Below are 18,863 nucleotides of genomic sequence, written 5' to 3' on the forward strand. Positions count from 1 at the left end.
GGCGGGGCCGGGGCGGGCAGGGGCGGCGGGGCCGAGCGGCGGCGGCCGGGGGGAGCGGCCGGGAAGGTTGAGCCGCGCTCTCGCTGTCCCTGTCCCTCCGCGCCATGTTGTTGTGAGCCCCGGGCGGGCGGGAGGGGAGGCAGGAAGGAGCGGCGCCCAGCGGGAGCGGCAGGAGGAGGAGGAGGAGGAAGGGGCCGGCGGGCGGGCAGGCGTGTCCCAGCGGCCGCTCCGGCTCCATCGCCGCCAGCCAGCCCGTGAGTACCCCCGGGGGGGCCGGCGCCGCGCTGGGAAGGCCGCGGGCGGGCGGAGCGGGCGGGCGGGCTCCCTTCCTCCAGCCCTCTTTTGTCTGCGGGCTCGGCTGCGCGCCGAGGGAGGGGAGAGGGAGGGGAGGAGGAGGAGGAGGGAGGGGGCCATGTTGTGGCAGGTCACCGGGCGGCGCGGGGCCTGCGCGGCGGCCTCGCCGCCTTTGTGTCCGCCCGGGAGCGGCGCCGAGGTGGGGACGGAGCGAGCGCCGTGAGGGGCGGCGGCGCCGGGGGAGCGAGGGAGGGAGGGGCGGCATTGTGCGCTCGGAGAGGCTCGGGGGGAGCCGACCCCGGCCCGGCGGGGTGTGCGGGGCCGGGTTGGTGCCCGGGAGAGCGTCGGGGGCCCGGGACAGACGGGGGCGGGCGCAGCGCTGGGGCTACAATGGGCTCCGGCTCGGGGGGAGCGCGGACGGGGGCGGCGCTCGGACCCCACGGGCCATTGCGTGGCTGGAATCACACGGGCTTTGTTCGAACGTACAAAAACTTGTGTTATTTTTTTTTAGTGCTCTTAAAGATAATAACCGCTTCCTGAGAGTGCAGCGAGAAGGCCAAATGCCTTTGGTATCTGGTAGCACACAATGAAGCGGAGGGTTTGATTCTGCTTCAAACCTGCCTGTGCAGACCACAATAACAAAAAGTTGAGGGAAATTCCTCCTGTCCTGAGTGGATCGTGCGTACAGCGAACAGTTTGGGGTTAATCTCCGTGGCAGTTATTGTGCAGAGGTTTTTGGGTTTTGTTTTGGCATTGTTTTCTTTCGTGTATTTCCTGAGGTTAGACCCCTATTTCCGTGAGAGAAAATGAGTATTTTTGGGACGGTTTATATTCTTCTGGTTTACAGTTTGTAGCATGATGGCTTAATACCAAAATGTGCAGCGTGTTTGAGATGTGATAAGGAGGTTCTTACCACCTGATTTCGGATGCTTTTTTCTGAGCAATAAGATGTGAATGAGCAATGCGAATCAGTAAAATTTTTAATTCACCTAATAATCAGTGATATGCTGCATGTTAACAAGATACTTTGAGGTTTATTTTACTTTCTCTTTGTTGCATCTCCACGGAGAGATCAGGCCTTCATAGTTTCAATGAGCTGATGTTGTAGGTCTTCAGGTATGTGGGATATGCATGCATTCGAAATATAATTACTATGCCATGTTACCATTTTTACACATGAAACATAGTTTTTTGTTATATTTAGTCACGTCTAGGTTTAAAACCAGATGTTAACAACAGTCAGTTTTGTTGAGAAGGTGAGGGAAATGTTGCCTACTTTGCCGAACAGCTCTGTGTCAATGTAGTATAAATATGCTAGGGAAGTGGGAGAAGGAAACTCGAATAAAAAGGGAAATGCTAATTTAGTGGTGATGTGGTTTGGGTTATATGTGTGGAAATGACACCAAATCACCTGACAGTTTTCTGAAGTGTTCAGAGTTGAAAATTTGGAATTTGGCCCAGCAGAATGGTTAGTAGGCAAATGCATGTGAGAAACTTCTTGATAATGCACATTCTGCAGTTTATTATGTGGATGTTGTGCATAGGAGAGTCCATGTTATTTGAATACTGTTTTTTCTGCAGTAATCAGAATGGTTTGTTTTTATTTTTTTTCTGTAGTTTTACTCTGTAGTACTGAATCTTTTCCTTCAGTGTTAGGGATGTTGGCACAGCGCTGAGGCAATTGTAATTTTATCTGGTGTCGTGATTGAGCTAACAGTGCAAGCTCTTGGCTGAAAGAGCTGGGCTTGCCTGTCTTTTTATGAGAAGATGCCTCTTGTTATGACAGTTTATATTAAATCTTACACTGGATTGTGGAGTACACTGAAGGCTTTATGTAGCTGTTTTCCTGGAGTGTTTCTCTGCAATGTTCTCAGTGGGCCAGATGTTGCAGATGTTTAGGGCAAGTGTGTTAACAGAACATCATCTTGCTGAATGCTGTGAACTACATCTGATTTTTAAACAGCACTTTCTAGTTCACTTTTAGATATTGCCCTCTCTCCTTGATTTAGTGATATTTGAGTGTACACTGAATAATCAGCATGTGTAGAAGCATTCCTATTGATAATTTCATCTTTCTCGTGGTACAGTGATTTCCAAAATTGCAAAATTATTAGACCAAGTTTTATACACAGAGGTAAGTAAGCCAGTAGAGGGTTTGAATTCCTGCCTGTATGTCATCCTGCTTTTTTTTTTTTTTTTTTGAGTGTGGAATTATATGAAAATAACTATCTATTACACTAAAAAGAAACCTAAATTCTCTTGAATGTTAAATTCTGTGTTGAGAATCTCTTGTAAAATGAGCATTAATACATTGTATTTTTTGTAAAAGTTTGATAGAAACTCTAGAGAGGAAACATCATAAGACAGTAGACAAGATCTATAAATGCTTCTCATTGTGTGTATCAAAAGTGTAGGTATGTAAGAGAATTTTCAATCTTCTTTCTCTTCAAGTAATTTAGTTGAAAAAGTTTGCCTCATTTAATTGGGATTTCCCCACCCATAACATAACTGTTGTCTTGCCTATTCTACATAAGCCAGTGCCCAGGCCTTTGTCTTGGGAATGAGGCAAGAAATCTTTCCTTTAAAAGCTCCTGTAATAACTAACACCAATTGTGTAATGTTGCTAGTAAGGAAGTTGGAGGCATTTCACAGTCATACAGTGGAAAAGCATTTTAAATTACATCAAAATGTGTAAAGAATTCAATTCTAGCTGCTTCAGTGTCATTTCAAACAAGTTGTGTAAAATGTATACAATAGCTTGCATGCTGAAACTTTACAGCAAGATTGAGTTTGGATCTTTCTCAGAGTACCTGCTGTGGCTTCTAGAATAGCAGGCAAGAGGTGATATGTGAAATGTTTCGCTTACAAATAAAGACCACTTATCTCTAAAGATTATATTTCATTATTGCTGAACAGATACTTTTTCTAAACATGGTTATTTAAGAGCAGTTGTAGGTGTGTAGAGGAGGTTATGACAGCTGAGGAGGTTATGACGACCATCTTAGGAGTTAAGAAGGAAATGCAAAACTCCATAGCAAAAGCGTCTCAGTAAGAATCCACGTTGGACTTTTTCACCAGTTCTCTGTATGTGCGTCTATTTGCACTAAACTTGAGTGGTGATATGAGCTGCTGTCCTCTGTGGGCTGTGCTAAAAACACATCTGCAGCTTTTCTAGGCAGGCTTATTTTTTGACAACAAATATTTGTGTACCTTGGACTAAGTAATCTGCTGTATGTTTTGTAGTTAGGATTATTTTTAATTTAATTTTTCATACAACGCCAGAACAGATTACTTTTTGCTTCATTAAGGTACTGGCAAAAGTCTCAGTTAGAGGTAATAGGTTGGTTGTCTGTCTTTCCATATAACGCTTCCAGTATGTAAATCTGAGTGGAAATAAGTGGAGTTGTGTCAGGCCTATGTTCATAACTTTGCTCTTAGATTTCATCCATGTTTTCTTAGGAAGAATTTTGAGTGATGGATTGAACTAGTCATATAGTCATTTTGCATGGCTGATACGAAGTTTCATGTCGAATTAGATCATAAATTTCTTCAAAGGGAAGTGAGTTTTTAAAAGCTGCATTAAGTTCTGTAACTCTGTGTGTGCATTGGTTAAATACAAAGCTAGATTTGCTGGAAATGTCTTTGTGTAGTTGATCTAAAAATGAGGAGTCTGGCTTGACTCATATTTTTCAAGTATCTTCTATTTGTCTCCTGTATGATATATATTGCTTAAATTTTAGTTCTGGCATAGTACAGTGATGAGTTAATCATGTAGTCTGAAGAAGTTGCAGAACTCATGTTACTACAGTATTTTGACAATAAACAAATACCTACTGCAACAGTACTGATAAGACAAAGTAGCATTAGGTCTTGCATTACTCACAAAACCAAGATTGGTCAAGATTATAAAAAGATACTCCTACCCTATAACTGTCTATATAGTATATTTTTCCTTAATTATGTGGCATTTGGTAGTCTGTAAGACTCAGTGAATAAGGTAGAATTGTGTAGAGGGATTAAAGGACTGGTTTATTTTATCTGTATTTGACATCTAAGTGTTGTAGTCTGATTAAATATCTATCCACATATGTTAGATGTTAATTAGACTTAGCACTTTCCTTTAGCCTGAAAAATAAGACACTTCTTGGACTTGAATAGTTTTTTCTCCCTTAAAAAGTACTTGTTTTAGATTGTAGGTGGTATTTTGGTCCATTCACGTACTAAAGGGCTGATAATACATCAGTTATGGTAGATCAGGAATGTGTGGAGATCATTAAGTGTGGGTGTTCAGGCAGGGACAGGTGTTTTTTCCTGAGAGGATTTTGTCCATACTAGAGTGTTTTGCTGTTGTCATTTGTAACTGTTCTAAGCCAAGTCTTAAATGTTTCACAAGTGAGCTGATGAATTTAATTTTTATGAGTCTGAAATCTTTATTTTGTGAAGACCCCCACATGTACTGTTGTGTGGGTTAGAGACGTTTACTGTCAATTACTGTGTTAGAATGTTATGTGGCTTAACAGATCTGAAAGAACAGCTGAGGCTGGGGTGTAAGAGTGAGATGTAGTTCAGATACAGAAGTTAGTTTTCTGTGCCACTTTGTTACATAGTGTACTAATTATAGAATCAGACATAGCAGTATAACAGAATTAGTGGTTTTACACATCGTGCTGAGTAATAATGTAAAAGAAACTGCTGCCTTTGTGATTGAAAACTGTATTTTGATTTTTTTAACAAGGAAATATGTGGGTAAGCATTTATAATGTATGGAGCTCTACCATTTTAATACATTGGGTGCCTTTTTTTTTCTTTTAGAGTCATAATTTGGCAGTGGCATTTAAGATTTAAAGTTTAAATCAGTAAATATATTTATCAATAAATATTGTTCTTATATTGCTTGGACTTTTTCTCCTTCCCCCACATGTGTGAACTAAGCTGATTTTTCAAGGCTGTAATAGTGCAACCTAAAACTTGCTGCTAATTCTGTTAAAGCAGTTATACATGAAACTGCATAAAATAATTTTGAAATATTCAGTTGGAAGCATTTGTTTAACTTGCATAAGCATATTGTATTTCTCTGAGTGCCTGTTTTTTATCAGAATATGATAAAATAATTAGTTTTGAGTTTATGCAGAGCAGTGGGTTCAGTTTGAAAAGGCACTCACTCCTGGTAGGCTTTATGAGAAGTAATATGCATTTAGTACTGAGTCTTAGTTGTTACACTTAGAGATAAGAATGTTTTATTCAGGTGAAATAGAAGTAGAATTAAGTGTAGATTAAAATGCAACTCTCCTTTTGTATATGGTAACCTAGAAGAGAAAAAAATCCAGTTTTAAGCCTTTTGCCCTCAAATGTTTGATACAGCTTCCCAAGTTTCTTTTAAAAACTTTTGTTTGGATTTGAGGATAGGAATTGCTTTCTCCCGCAGGATTCTGGTAGTGTGCCACATTTTAGGTCCACAGGGAACATTTTGCACCTTCCCAAGCCCAAGGACATAGGGACTGTACTTGAAAAATGTCGTAAGTATAGGAGCAAATGTAAATAAACAAAATTTGCTGAGCTTACAAGCAGGAATACCTGTTGTCTTGATCTTTTTCTTAACCTGTTCTTTCTCATTCTTTAATTTATTTTGGTATTTTGTTTCTAGATTTCCTCTTATATTGACCTACATAGCAAAATAGAAAACCTTTTACTGGACGTCCTGCTTCATGCTGTATCACATTCTTTATTACTTGTACACAAGCCATAAAGCACTTTTGTAAATCTAAAATTCTACAATATTTTATTCGTCCATTTGGGTACACTTCCTGAGAATGAATATGATGAGTTTTTCTTTGCTAGTGGAAGTTGCTCAGGTAGCGGTGCTGATTTTCACTCACATTTCTCAAGGCTGATACGTTGTGTAGGTAAAATTATTCACAGCTAAGCAAATGCTGAATAACAATTGCATCTCCCTTCTGCCACCTGCTTTCCATCCCCAATGACCAGAGCTGTGCTTTATCAGCAGCTTTGTTCAGTTCAGTTGGGACCATCCAAATACTTCTGGATTCCTCTTGAAGGTGAATGTCTGAACCTCATTTGTGTTTTCTGGTAACTTGAATGGGGGATGCTGAGGAACTTCACTTAATTTTTTAAGTACTTCAGTGGTTCTTTGCATTATGAAGATTTGGTGAAGGGGAATCTGCTCTTTGCTGTGCATTATCCATGTGGGAATAAGTAGTTTCTGTAATCATTATCTTACTGTTGTACCATTTTTTGACTAATTTGGTCTCTTTCTTCAGTAGCAATATAAACCAGCGAAAATCAAGGACAGATCAGGGTACTTCTCCATTTCAGTTCTTTGATTTGAGTTGTGTGTACCAGTGTTCTGTGGGATTTAGTTAAGCTAGAGGTTACTGTTTTGTTGGAGGTGTTTTGAGTTTGGGGGAGGTTTGGGGGGGAATTTCTTTGTTGTTTTTTTGTTTTTGTTTTTTTTTAAGAACAGAAAACTAGAGTTAGGTGTACTAAAGAAATGGGTTTTCTAAAATCTACATATATGCAAAGAGTAGAAGGAGTTTGGCTGGATTATGGCCTGTGTCTACTACACAGACTGTGTAGTTTAATATAAATAGGTATAAATATAAAAATAGAGGGGTTTTTATGCATTAAAAGAAAAAATGGAAAGAAAACTAATAGAAGCAAATATAGTAAACATCTTGTAATGTGTGATGTTCACAGAATCACTGAATGGTTTGGGTTGGAAGGGGCCATAAGGATCATCCAGTTCCAGCCCCCCACCCCACCATGGGCAGGGACACCTTCCACTAGATGAGGTTCCTCAAAGCCCCACCCAACCTGGCCTTGGACACTTCCCGGGATGGGGCATCCACAGCTTCTCTGGGCACCCTGTGCCAGTGCCTTACCATCCTCACAGTGAAGAATTTCTTTTAAGTACCTGCTGTAAGCCGTCTGTCAGTGTAAAGCCATTTATTGTTTCCCTGTCTGTCCATGCCTTGGTCCAGCTTTCCTGGAACCCCTCCGGGTACTGGAAGGTGCACTAAGGTTTCCTCAGACCCTTCTCTACTCCAGGCTGGGCAGCCCCAGCTCTCCATCAAAACCCCAAGAACTTCTCCTCAGCGATGTGCTCCATCCAATTTTTCTGGGATAGTCTTGAGTCAAGTAAGTCACATGAGCCTGGGGCCTTAACTGGTGATTTCAAGTAAAAACAGAATGTGGAAGAACCTTGTATCCACTTTTATACCTGAAGATACCTGTTACCTTTTGACTGACACAGGGTGATACATAGAAACGAGTTCTAAGAAGTTTTTGGGAGCTATACCACAAACAGATCAGCTTGGCTGGAGTCACTAATGGATTGTGAGGAATCTTCAAATTAATTAAAGTGCTAAAGAATCTCAGTAAGAGAGTAAGAAGTTGATAAATACACTTCATTAATTGCAAGAAATGAATTCCTGGGAAGACTAGTGAACCATTTTCTTGTTCTTCCGAAAGCCATCTGAAATACCTTCAAAAGGACTGAACATAGAGCAAGATGATGTCTTTAGTAAAGATAATTGTTTAGTAGGATATTTAATTTTTACTGTGGTTAAAGACTGAGGAATTGCTTGTCAGTGTCCCTGATAAGAGGTTATTGAGGGATGAATTGTGGGGATTATCACTCAAGTGTCAAGAGTTGGAAGACAGTTCATACCTTTAATAAGATGCTTTAATTTTTGGTCAGTCCTGAAGTGATCAAGTAGTTGGATTAGATGATTCCTTCCATCTGAAATATTCTGTGTTAATTCACAGTAGCATTGGAGGCCTTTGATAGCCCAGGGAAATATCAAGTGGGTTATCTGGAGATCCATGGTAGTATTGAGGCTCAGTGTACCCTAATTTGAAAATTATCAAGACTAATGGAAGAATTCCAGGTGGCACACACACTTAAGAGAAGAGCAGGAAATACAAACACACCACGTGGAATTGGATTCAACACTTGATTGAAATGGAAAATTCCTTTTGCTAAGTGTACACTTGACACATTGGTGTCCAAATTAACCAACCACTGGCTCAGAACTAAAATCATCATCTTACAGAGCATTTCAGCATAAGAGGCACAGAAACACGCCAATTGTTAATATTCTCAGTCTGTTGTGTTCTTCTATAGCTGCTTCAGCTGTAGCAATAAAAATTTAAGTGGTGGACAGCAGTTACTAATGGCCATTGCTTCAGAGACTTGAGCTACTTTGCAGACTGAGGCTCAAAACAATAATTTGCAGCACAGAAGAGGACAGAGGAGCATGCTTTGCATGAGAGGTGATAGCCAAAAATCTTTGAACACTAAACTGAATAGCAGTCCATGCACAACTCCTCAATACAAGATGTCACTGTTAATTTGAGTCAAGACACCACCATTGTCACCTTCCATGATGAAACAGTAGTGACCATCCAGTCACTGATAAGGTTAAATATAAACTCCTTAATCTAATCATCCCTGATTCTCAATAGTATTTCTTTAAAATATTTAATAGTGAAAAGAGTTAAAGGAAAATGAACTAAGTGTAAAAACTATTTCAGTTGAGATTTTGACATTTTTTTCTGTCCATCAAGACCAAAAATGCAGTCAGTCTGGTAGCAGAGCATTTGAGGAAGACTGCTGTGTACTGTGGCATCATCCTTTTGTTCACATCCCTGTAGGGTTGCAGCTAGGTTAGTGATCTGTTTGTCATTAATTCACATCATTTCAGAAATGAAGAATTGTCTAGGATAGAAAGGCTTAGTGATCATCAATCAGTATGTAATATTTGGAGTTACAGAGAAGTTTTTTTTAGAGTCAGGATATATTTTCTAGGATGTCGGACTACTTGCAGGTGTTCTTCCCACATGCTGAAGCAAACAGCTCCAGCAGTGTGATACTGCCCAGGCTACTTGTCCTGTCTTTTCCTAGTTCAGCTCCATCTACTTCCCTCTGTCATGGCAAAGGTAGTTAAACACTTCCTTAGGTTAATCTAAATACTTCGGGTTGTGAATTTTAACATGACCTGGATGTCTTTGCTTCTTGCTTTTGAAGAAGCAAGAGTTGATACGCAAGACTGACAGAGAAAAGCTTTGGCTGTAGCAGCCTTTTCCAAAAATCCAAAGGGTAGTGGTGCTATAAACAAAAGAACATAAATTGTGCCTTTACACGAAGTTTCAGTTGAGCTGCAGTTGCTGCAACTCAATTGTGTTAGAATTGACAAACATCTGAAAGTTTTGTGAGTAGCTGCTGTAACAAAGAAAAGCCCTCGGAGGGGAAGAGGAGAGAACAAAGGGAAGAGTCTTACTGAGTTCAAGAGCTTTTTGGCACTTCTGTGGTCTGAGGGAGAAGCTGTATGCTTCATTTTTTGCAAGTATCTATCCTGACTTCCATGAGGGTCTATTAGAACTAATATAGCCATGAGAAAATGTATTGATGCTATTAAACTAGCGAAATGTGCAAATGCTTAATAGGATGAAACAGACAATTTCTAACAGAAACTCTGCCTTAGTTTTAATAAGATTATTTTGTTTGTTGTTCAAATAAGATAGACTAATATGTTTGTGCAATAGAAATTGGGAAATCATTTTCCCATGTGAGACCTCACGGTCATGCAGCCATCCCTTGAAACAATAAACATAATCTCTTCATTCAAATTGAGAATAACAAAATCTATTTCCTGACCTTACAGTGGGAATTGCATTTCCTCAATCATTAGTTCTTCTTTTTATAGATTTTACTTAAAACTGGAAATCTAAATATGGTTGCAGTCCATTTTTGCATTTCCTATCTTTGTTTACAATTTTACTTTAGTTTAAAAGTGAAGTGTAGCTGTGAAATACAAGTATTTTAAAATTATTTCAAAATAATTTTCATAAACAGATTTTTTAAAGACTTTTTCAAGTGTTCATCACCTATACACCATATAAACACTTCAATTACTAGTTTTGCATTGTAATAGCTTAAGTTTTATCTTAGTTGGTTGATGGGGTTGTTCTTCCTGTAAAGTTAACACCCCTCTGAAGTTCTTATTTCTATTTCTGCAAGCAACAAGTTCTCTAACAACTTTTTTTTTGTATTATCTTTTTGTGCTTGGGTTTGCTCTGGTTTAATTTTGAGTTTGCCATTGTCATCAATTAGTTCCAGTAGCATTTAGCTCCACTAAACTAGAAACACAGATTATGGTTGTTGAATATATGATTTAAGCAGCTTCTCAAACTTGCAAATAACTGAAACTTTTCAAGCCTCACAAACTAGGAAAAGAAATCTTAGACTGGCATTTTTCATTTTCCATTGTGCCTAGAGCAGAGCTGAGAGAAAGGGCATTCGATTCCTGTTTTGGAAAATCTGTTCCCTGTTAAAACATCTTGTTCAATAAGTTCCTGATGAGATTTTTCTGTCATAGTAGTTCTGCATGAGATGGGGCAAACACTGAGTTTTTCAAGTGAATTGTAGGGTTGGTCCTTTTTTCCTGTTAAAAAAAATTTAAATGTCTTGCTGCTTAGTGAGATACCACCTTATTGCCTGCTTGTGACTCAGTTCTGATAGCAGACATAGCTGGAAAGAGGAAATGTATGTCTTTCCCCTCTTGGATTTGAAATAGCTGAAAAAGGACTATTTTGTGATGTATTGCAACATGGTTTCATGTAATTGGACTGAAAAAAAAGCATTGAGAAATTTTCAGTGATATGCTTTAAAGCACTTCCCTAGATAGAAGAAAATTAGTGTTGAATTTTGAAGATGCTCTGTATTTTTCAGCAGGTAGTGCATGGAATAGACAGCTTAACGTGAACTGTCATCAGGGCAGGGAAAAGGAGAATAATTGCAGTCACCTGACTGTGCAAGCAAGTTCTGTGTGACTTCAGTTCTTTAGAGACTCTTTTTCTTAATCACTCCTTGCAATCACATTTGCTGTTTCTGTGCATCTGCACAGCTTTTGACCTTTCACCAGCATTTCAAAATGCAGGTGATGGTTTCGGCCAGGGAGGAACTTGACCTGTTCCCCCCACTCATGTGGTGTCAAGTGGTGAACTGCTGCCTCCTGTACGTGGACTTGGTGTTAGCTGTGTCTTTATTAAATATCTTCACCAGTGTCCTTGTGCTGTCCAAAAGACTCGAATATATTTCCACCTGCCTTGATGTCTCCAAATAGCTGGCAAGCATAATGGAATGTTTTCATGAGAATGACTGCTTTATTCTCACTTTAGCAATTTGGTTTCTTCCTGTATCAGTTATTGTAATGTCTTCCACTTAGAGTTCTTTGGAGCAGAGTCCTTCATACTTTAGTGCTTATTCAGTAATTAGCATAGGGAGAGCCTGGTTTGATAGTACAGACAAATAGCATGTGGTCAGCTGTGCATTCTTGTGGATTTACATATGGATAAACTGTGGTGTGTGCTTGTGCAGCGGGGGCTCTGACAGAATCCCTTCAGGTGTGTGAGGAATCACTGACAGCAGCACAAACCTGAGCAGCAGTGCTGCTTCCAGGGGGGGCGTGGACTGGGAGCACCCTGGGAGCACCAGAGTGGGAACCAGGACCTGAGCTGGAGTGTTTCTGCATTCATTCCCGTGCTCCAGGTTCTAGGTGAGACTGTGAGGCAGGCCATGTTCTAAACACGGTTATTGTGTGGTTGTGGAGTTTTGTCCTAAAGTGGAAAGTTGTTTCAGGCATTCTAGGAGAGTTTTACATGACATCCAGGTGGATGACAATAAACTTGGCTAAAAGTAACTGCGTATAGGCATTCAAGTATTTTTCATTTGCAGCAAATTTCTTGATACCTTCTTATTCATTTCCTTACATTATTCAAGTCATCAAAAAAAATGGGTTAGTGTAAGTTCTTTTGCTCAGTTTAAGTTCTTATCTGTGGGTTTAGAATGCTGTTTGCCTTTTTCTAAATGTGATTTAAAACTGGTGATTTTGAAAATATGACACTGCTGTATTGCACGGAGGAGCTGCATTTAGCTTTCTGAACTACCTTGATTTGGTACCAGTTGCATTAAAGTCAGGGTGAAGAAGGCCCTTGTGTGTCTTTATGAAGAGTTGTGTGAAAGCTTTTCTCTCTTCAGTGTAAAGACGAAGAGAAAAGCAAAGTGGATAAATAGTGAAGGGAAGCCTGTAACTGGGTAAATTACTTCAGGGAATACTTTATTTTGTGTGAGGATGAATAACCTGGAATTTAGAAATCTAACCAGAGATTTTGCTTATCAAATCACCATCTGATATTTTTTTAGATGATAATTCAAATGTGGCTTGGTTTTATCCACAATTACTGCTTTTGCCTACCCTACATACTGTGCCTGTTCATGCATACTGTGCCTGTTCATGTACTGGTAGTGACTTTTACACATAACTGCTCTTAAATGTTTGACTTCTTAAAAGGAAAAGTTGAAGTATTTAGCTTTAAATCCATTGAAGCACAGATGTATCAATATCAAGCTTAGAACTAATTTTCGTTCAAAAGCTTTTGTCACTTCAAATTGCATTCTAAACAGCCTACTTAATTTTATTTGTTTTTTGTTTATTGTCATTGGTATAAAGCCTTTGGTGCTATTTTAAACTATCATTTACTTCCTTCAAAGGACTATGCTAGCCAGCATCTACTGAGATATTAATGTCCAAAGCTAGACTGCAACGCTTAGAGGATTAGAAGTGAGGCTTCTGAGTTAGAAGTAGTCCCTAGTTTTTTTAGAGTTGGCTTTTTTTCAGCTTTTAGGCAGTTGTAGAAATCTATGGGTAGTTTAAGTACATGTTGTCCAAAGAAAACATCCTTAGAAAACTGCTGAAATAATTGATAACAGCAATTCCTTTAAATGTCCGTTCACCTGCTGCAGATAGATAAGTAGAATACACATATGCTTCCCTGTAGCAAGGGAAGAAACTAAAAAAAATACACCAAAAGAAATGTGTTTTACCATTCCCCGACTCTCCTTGAGGTTATGCAGAGTTTAAAAGCTTAAAAAAAAACAAGGTGGATTTTGAAGCAGACTGACATATACTTGAAACCTTGGGGTTTGTCACTGTTATTTTATGCTGGGGATACAGAGGAGTTGTGTGCTGTGTCAGCATCTTTCTTTGCAAAAGGTAGTTATTTGTAGTGGAATGAGGAGTCATGAGGAGTCTAAAACTTCTGATTTGTTTGTTTGTTTGGGGTTTTTTTGTACTATGAGCTGTTAAATTCATTGTGTAAGAACTAGGTAGTTTGGTTGTATCACCCTCTTTGAAAAAATCAGGCTATGTTGGTATTCCCTAATTTCTTCTTGCCTGGTGAGGAGGGGGAATAAGAAAGCAAAACCGGACAGAAGGCAAACAGCTTGTTCAAATAGTACTGGATCATGAAGGTAAAGAATTCTTGATGCTAGAAACTTCTGAACAGGAGAATTACTGGGAGAACTACAGTTTTTCTATGTAGTGTTACTGAAAACTGTATCCTTGAGAAATTCGTATTTTATATGGTAAATGTGTCTGCCATATTCAGGAGTAAACAAAATGAAAGTAAATGCTCTGAAGAAGGGGATTGTTACATATCAGTTGCTGGGGGTGGGAGGGGTGTTTGTGATATCAGCTCTACAATAACACAAAATAAAACTGTTTCCTAACGAAATTCTGTTAGAGTGAATTCCAGAAGTTAGAGTGACTTCTGGAATTTCCTCAGCCCTACTTTAGTAGGGATGGGGTCCATGTGTATGTACATACATACATATGAAATAATTTTCTTCATATAAATCATATTATTTACCAAATGAGTTATATTCCATGGAATTCCTTAGGATCACATTCTTTTTAAGATGGTGTTAAAAACCCATCATTTGTCAAACAGATTTCAAGTCTGGGTTGGTTTTTTTGGGGGGTTTTTTGGGGGTTTTTTGTACTTTTCAGACATTTGTGTAGGGGACATGTTCTGTTTCAGATTCTTCGATAGTAGACAGAAAAATGAAGATAGTTGAGATTTCTAAAGAAAACACATAAGCAAAAAGAATATTGATTACAACGTAGAAAATTAATTTATGGAAATTTTTACTGGATTCAAAGCCTGTGGATTCCAGTGTTCCGTTTCTTGTTAACACATTTAAGAAGAGCTTGTTGACACTATTAGAATGAAAGTTATGTTTCATTAATCATTACAGAACACACTGAGATAAATTATCCCTAGTTCCTGCTTGTGTGTAGATATCTTTAGCGTTTATACAGAGTTTTCATCTTCGGAAAAGGCCAAGTTTCAAGCCCTTTTTTATAGTGTATTGCCTAGAAAGCACTCAAAGATTTTTTTAGTTTTTTTAATTCACTAAAGTTTCTGAATTAGAGCAAGTGATGAAATAATGAAGGCTGATGTCTCAAAACAGCAGCACATCAAATTAGTTATGCTTCTGTATAGAAGTAGCTGTATAGTTATTAGTCACTGTCTGAGCCTTTCTGTGTAGAACAGGATAATAATGGTTTGAAAATTGGCTCTTAAATTCTTCTAAACTTCTTTTGCACCACTTGTAGCACTTGCTACTGCTACCAGAAAGGTGATGCTGACTAACCAGCTTAACAAGAAGTGTAGATATTTAAAAGCAGGAAAAAAAGAGTTTAGCCATATGCATGTAAGTAATCAGCACCAATTAAAATAAGCATGTTTAGACAGAAACTGCAACTCCTATTTCATTTCACAGCCTTGTTTTCAAATTTCTGAATATATTTAGTGTGTTCCTTTTTTGTTTCTGGTATATTTATGAAGGACCATTGGAGTGAGAGTTGCAGAATAATGTATGCAGCAGAGGAAGGTGAAGAGTGTCACCATACTATGTGGGATTTGTACTTAAACTATTTCATATTGAAAATTAAACATGTATGAAAAAATTTTCTTGTATGAAAAATAGTTCTTCAGTTTGATTTCTGAGTAGTAAATGACCAGTCAGCCCCTTTTTTAAGAATTACTTTTACTTATAACTTATTTAAGCAATAGGCTAAAAATGTATGGGAAATCAATTTTTCTAATTATTTTTGAAATAATTTCCAATTTACAGAAGCTCTCACTAGACAAGTTTTTATGGGCTTTTTCTTCCATTTTGTAAAATTATATTATATACTTTTTATCACGTTTCTAGATTTTTGTTTTGCAAACTTCTGTGTGCTGTACACTTCATAGAAACTCCATTGCATGGCTAGCTTCTTACATAATTAAAGAACTGAGAAACTTGCTAAGGTTATTTAGTCTAAACTATATGCCCTATTTATGTAGGAATATATCACTGCAGCTTTTCAAATGGTGCAAGGAGTGTAACTGTTATAAATAGTCACGAAATCTGGTTTCAGTACAAACACATTAATATATGTGAGCTGTTAGCTCTGCCAGTATTTGGCTGTACAGATTAAAATCCTGAGCTTGAGGACATTTTACAGTAGTTTAGGAAAACTTGTCCAAACAGCTCTGCCAGTCTTAGGGCAAAGCTTGGACTGCTTGGATGGGAAGGAGAATCATGAAAGCCTGTGCAATGAAGAGGGAAGTTTCTTATGTGGTGGGAGAGTTCATGTTTAGGGGGAGCAAGTGCAATTTCTTGGAAGTCCACAGCTGGCCCTGAGCCATCATGGAGTTCTGAAAAGGGGCAAAATGTGCTCTGCATTTCTTTGCGGATAGTGATGACATAATAATCAATTCTCTGTATCATCTGTTAGCAGAAGGCTGTGCAAATAAATCAGTATTTTCCAAACTTGATGGTGACTTGTGAGATACTATCCAGCATACTTAGACATATATATATATATGTAGCACATGCATGTTTATACATGCTGTTGATTAAAACATGGAGAATTCATTTCTCCTTGGTGCAGGCTTTGAGGTTATTGATATTCCTATTGAAAACAAGCAAACAAAGAATGTGAGTTGGATTTTTCAGCAGACTGGACTCTGCTTTTGCTAAGTGTATTCCCTTGCCCTATAATGTGCTGCAGAAACCTCACCTCAAAATCTGCTCTTTTCTGTCATTGTTAATGTTCTCAGTGCTGCTAAGATTGCTCCAACTACAACGCAAAGCTCACAAGGAAATAAAACACAAGAACATTAACATCCAGATTGATTGCTGAGGCTAACCAACTAAATTGAGAAATTTGGTTTTGTTAGAATATTTGGATGTACTAGGGGTCACAGAGTGCAGAAGTATAGTACTGCTCAGTCTGGGAATGAGTTAAGAAGCCAAAAATACTGCAAATGAAGAAGTACTCACTTCCCTGCAAAAGTTGTAGTTGGTTTTACAACACTATTTGTAACACAGTGAAAATTGTTAAGTGCTTACTGGAGGAAGATGTATGTTTGAGATTGTAACCATAGAAATATTTATTAGAACTTAAAATTGCTTGCCTAAGTCTTTTGTCAGAAGTGCCTAACACCTTCTTTGTTTGGACTGCTTAAGGAGCCTGGACATTTGGAGTATTTTGTGAAACTTTCAGTTGTGTTACTGTTCTATGTGGCCTCAGAAAATTTTGCCTCTTACCCAAACATAGCACCTGTTGACTTTGAATTACTTGGGAGCAGCAACTTTCATTAACCAGTTTGGTAGGAAGTGAACCTTTGGTTCTGTGGTGCTTCAAAGAGGTATGAGAAGAGGCATCTACTCAAAAGCAGCTTTAATCAAACAAATGTCTTGTTTTCTTTTAATATTTCAGAAAATAGTTGGTGTTTAGTGTACAAAACAGTTCAGTTTTGCTTCTAGTAGTTGCCTGTTCAGCTACTCAACAGCTTTTGTTATCTGGATGCACTGTGGGTTGGCCTCTAAACCAAAGTAAGGATGTTTTAGGTAATTTTGGTAAAAATATTACAGTAGAAATTTCTGTATGCAGCCCTTGACTGCAGTATGGTGTAACAGGTTTGGAGATGTGCAGTTTAGGCTGGTTGTGTAGTTTTAGGCTGGTTATATAGTTTTCTTTTCTTGTCCTTTTTTATTAATCTGTTCTAGATTTCTGTCTAATATTTGTACTAAAAATACTATTTTTATTTAGTAATTTCAAGTTGAGCCCCTATCTGAAATGTTTTTGGTGGGCTTTTTGGGAGTTTTTTAAACGTCTTGTCAAGGGTCTGACATGGCTTTACAATACAGTGTTGAACTTAAGGAAGGACTGACAGAATTGCTATATATTGGATTTTCAAAATAGTTGAAGTTGCTCATAATGCTAAGTCTCTGACATAAGTATCTTACATAAGATAATGCTACAGAAGAGCCACCTCTCCAGAAAACTGCTGGAAGGGTATTTTGCATTGAAATCATTCAGTAAAATTAAGAAAAAAGCAGAAGCATTTGCAGTGTAAAAAGAGGCTCCCCTTTCTTTCCAGTCCGGGTGCAGTAATTACCAGGTGGTTTGTGTTGAATTTCTGGTCTAGGACACAACTTCAGTGGCAAAAATGTCTTGTTTGTCAGTGGTTGGGGTATTCACCTGAGAGGGCAGGGATGGGATTTGGAATTTCTTAATGCAGAAAAAGTGGATTTCCTACTTTCTGGTCATCTGGTTTAACCACTTTTGGTGTATAAAATAAAGTCATATCTTTCTCTTTGGTACTGTATTTTTTGTTATTATTTTCCACAGACCTTTTTTCAAAGAAAGGGCTGTTCTCTGCTTTTGCAAGGAGCTGGTTACAAGCTTATTTCTGGCACGATTCAGGGTTATTTGAGAGAGTAGTTGTCATCTCAAGATCAGGATTCCAGAGATGGGTATTACAGTAAGCAGTGTTTCTTGTGGCAGTCCTAGATGATTTCCAGTCCAGCTCTGCCTCCCTGCTTCTGCCCGGTTTTGTGTTACCAGCGGAGTTAGCAGCCCTGAGTGTGCTCCTGGCCCACCTCGCTCTGCTCCACGTTCTCCTCGTTGCTCTCCCCAAGTCAAAAGTAGCACTCTCCTCTCTGTGGTGCTTCACCCAGTTCAGCTGGGTGGTCTGGTGAATTCTCATGCATGGAAAAGGAACGAAAAAACCTTCTGAATCAAGCAGTTACCTCGATGGTTGCCAAGTTCATTCAAGGGCAGTGGTAAAAGCTGTTGGGTAAAGAGTGGCAGGACTGTCCTTTGTGGAGCCTCAACAGAGTAAAGGAATGGGTTTTGTGTAGGCTTCTAGATTTGTAAAAAAATATTTTAAATTTCAGGGAGAGAGAGGAAGTGTAAACTTTAGGAAGAAAGAGTCTACTAAAACATAATTTTGTTTTTATACAGAAATTTTGTGTTAAAATCTCATTCATACTGCTGCAATGAAAAATGGACTAAAACATGTCTGGTATGTTATATCTAGAGCCTGGAGAAGAGGAAGAAGATGAGAATTTTCTGTTGGTGTGTTAAGGGGGAAGAAATCATGAATGCCTAAGACATTCTGCCTACTTAACCAGCAGTATGTGAGGAACTGTTTCACCTAAAGACAGCTCAGTGTGTAATATCTGTTTGTGCATACTTTGGGGACCTTGTGGAATGATCTGCTGTATATTAGATGTTTGGAACCATTGTCCAACCCCCTGCCATGGGCAGGGATGCCTTCCATTGGACCAGGTTGCTCAGAGCCCCTTCCAGCCTGGTCTTGAGCAGTTCCAGTGATGAGGCAGTGATGTAATCAAAACCAGAGAAAAA

General features: G+C 38.9%; 1 protein-coding gene across 9 annotated transcripts in view; it reads left to right on the forward strand.

Annotated features, from left to right (window-relative positions):
- Positions 1–74: 74 nt before the first annotated feature.
- Positions 75–18,863, forward strand: part of PUM2 (pumilio RNA binding family member 2) — a 65,944-nt gene continuing 47,155 nt past the window's right edge. For 5 of the 9 annotated variants that reach the window (XM_063424386.1, XM_063424397.1, XM_063424421.1 and 2 more), the window contains exon 1: positions 412–493. In XM_063424386.1, coding sequence (XP_063280456.1) covers positions 413–493 — 81 coding nt within the window. In that variant the 5' untranslated portion in view covers position 412. Of the gene's footprint in view, positions 255–410; positions 494–18,863 lie in introns of those variants that run through there. The other 4 variants (XM_063424390.1, XM_063424410.1, XM_063424415.1 and 1 more) reach the window with 3 other exon arrangements.

This window comes from Prinia subflava, chromosome 2 (genome assembly GCF_021018805.1).
Source record: "Prinia subflava isolate CZ2003 ecotype Zambia chromosome 2, Cam_Psub_1.2, whole genome shotgun sequence".
In the NCBI taxonomy this organism is placed as follows: Eukaryota; Metazoa; Chordata; class Aves; order Passeriformes; family Cisticolidae; genus Prinia; species Prinia subflava.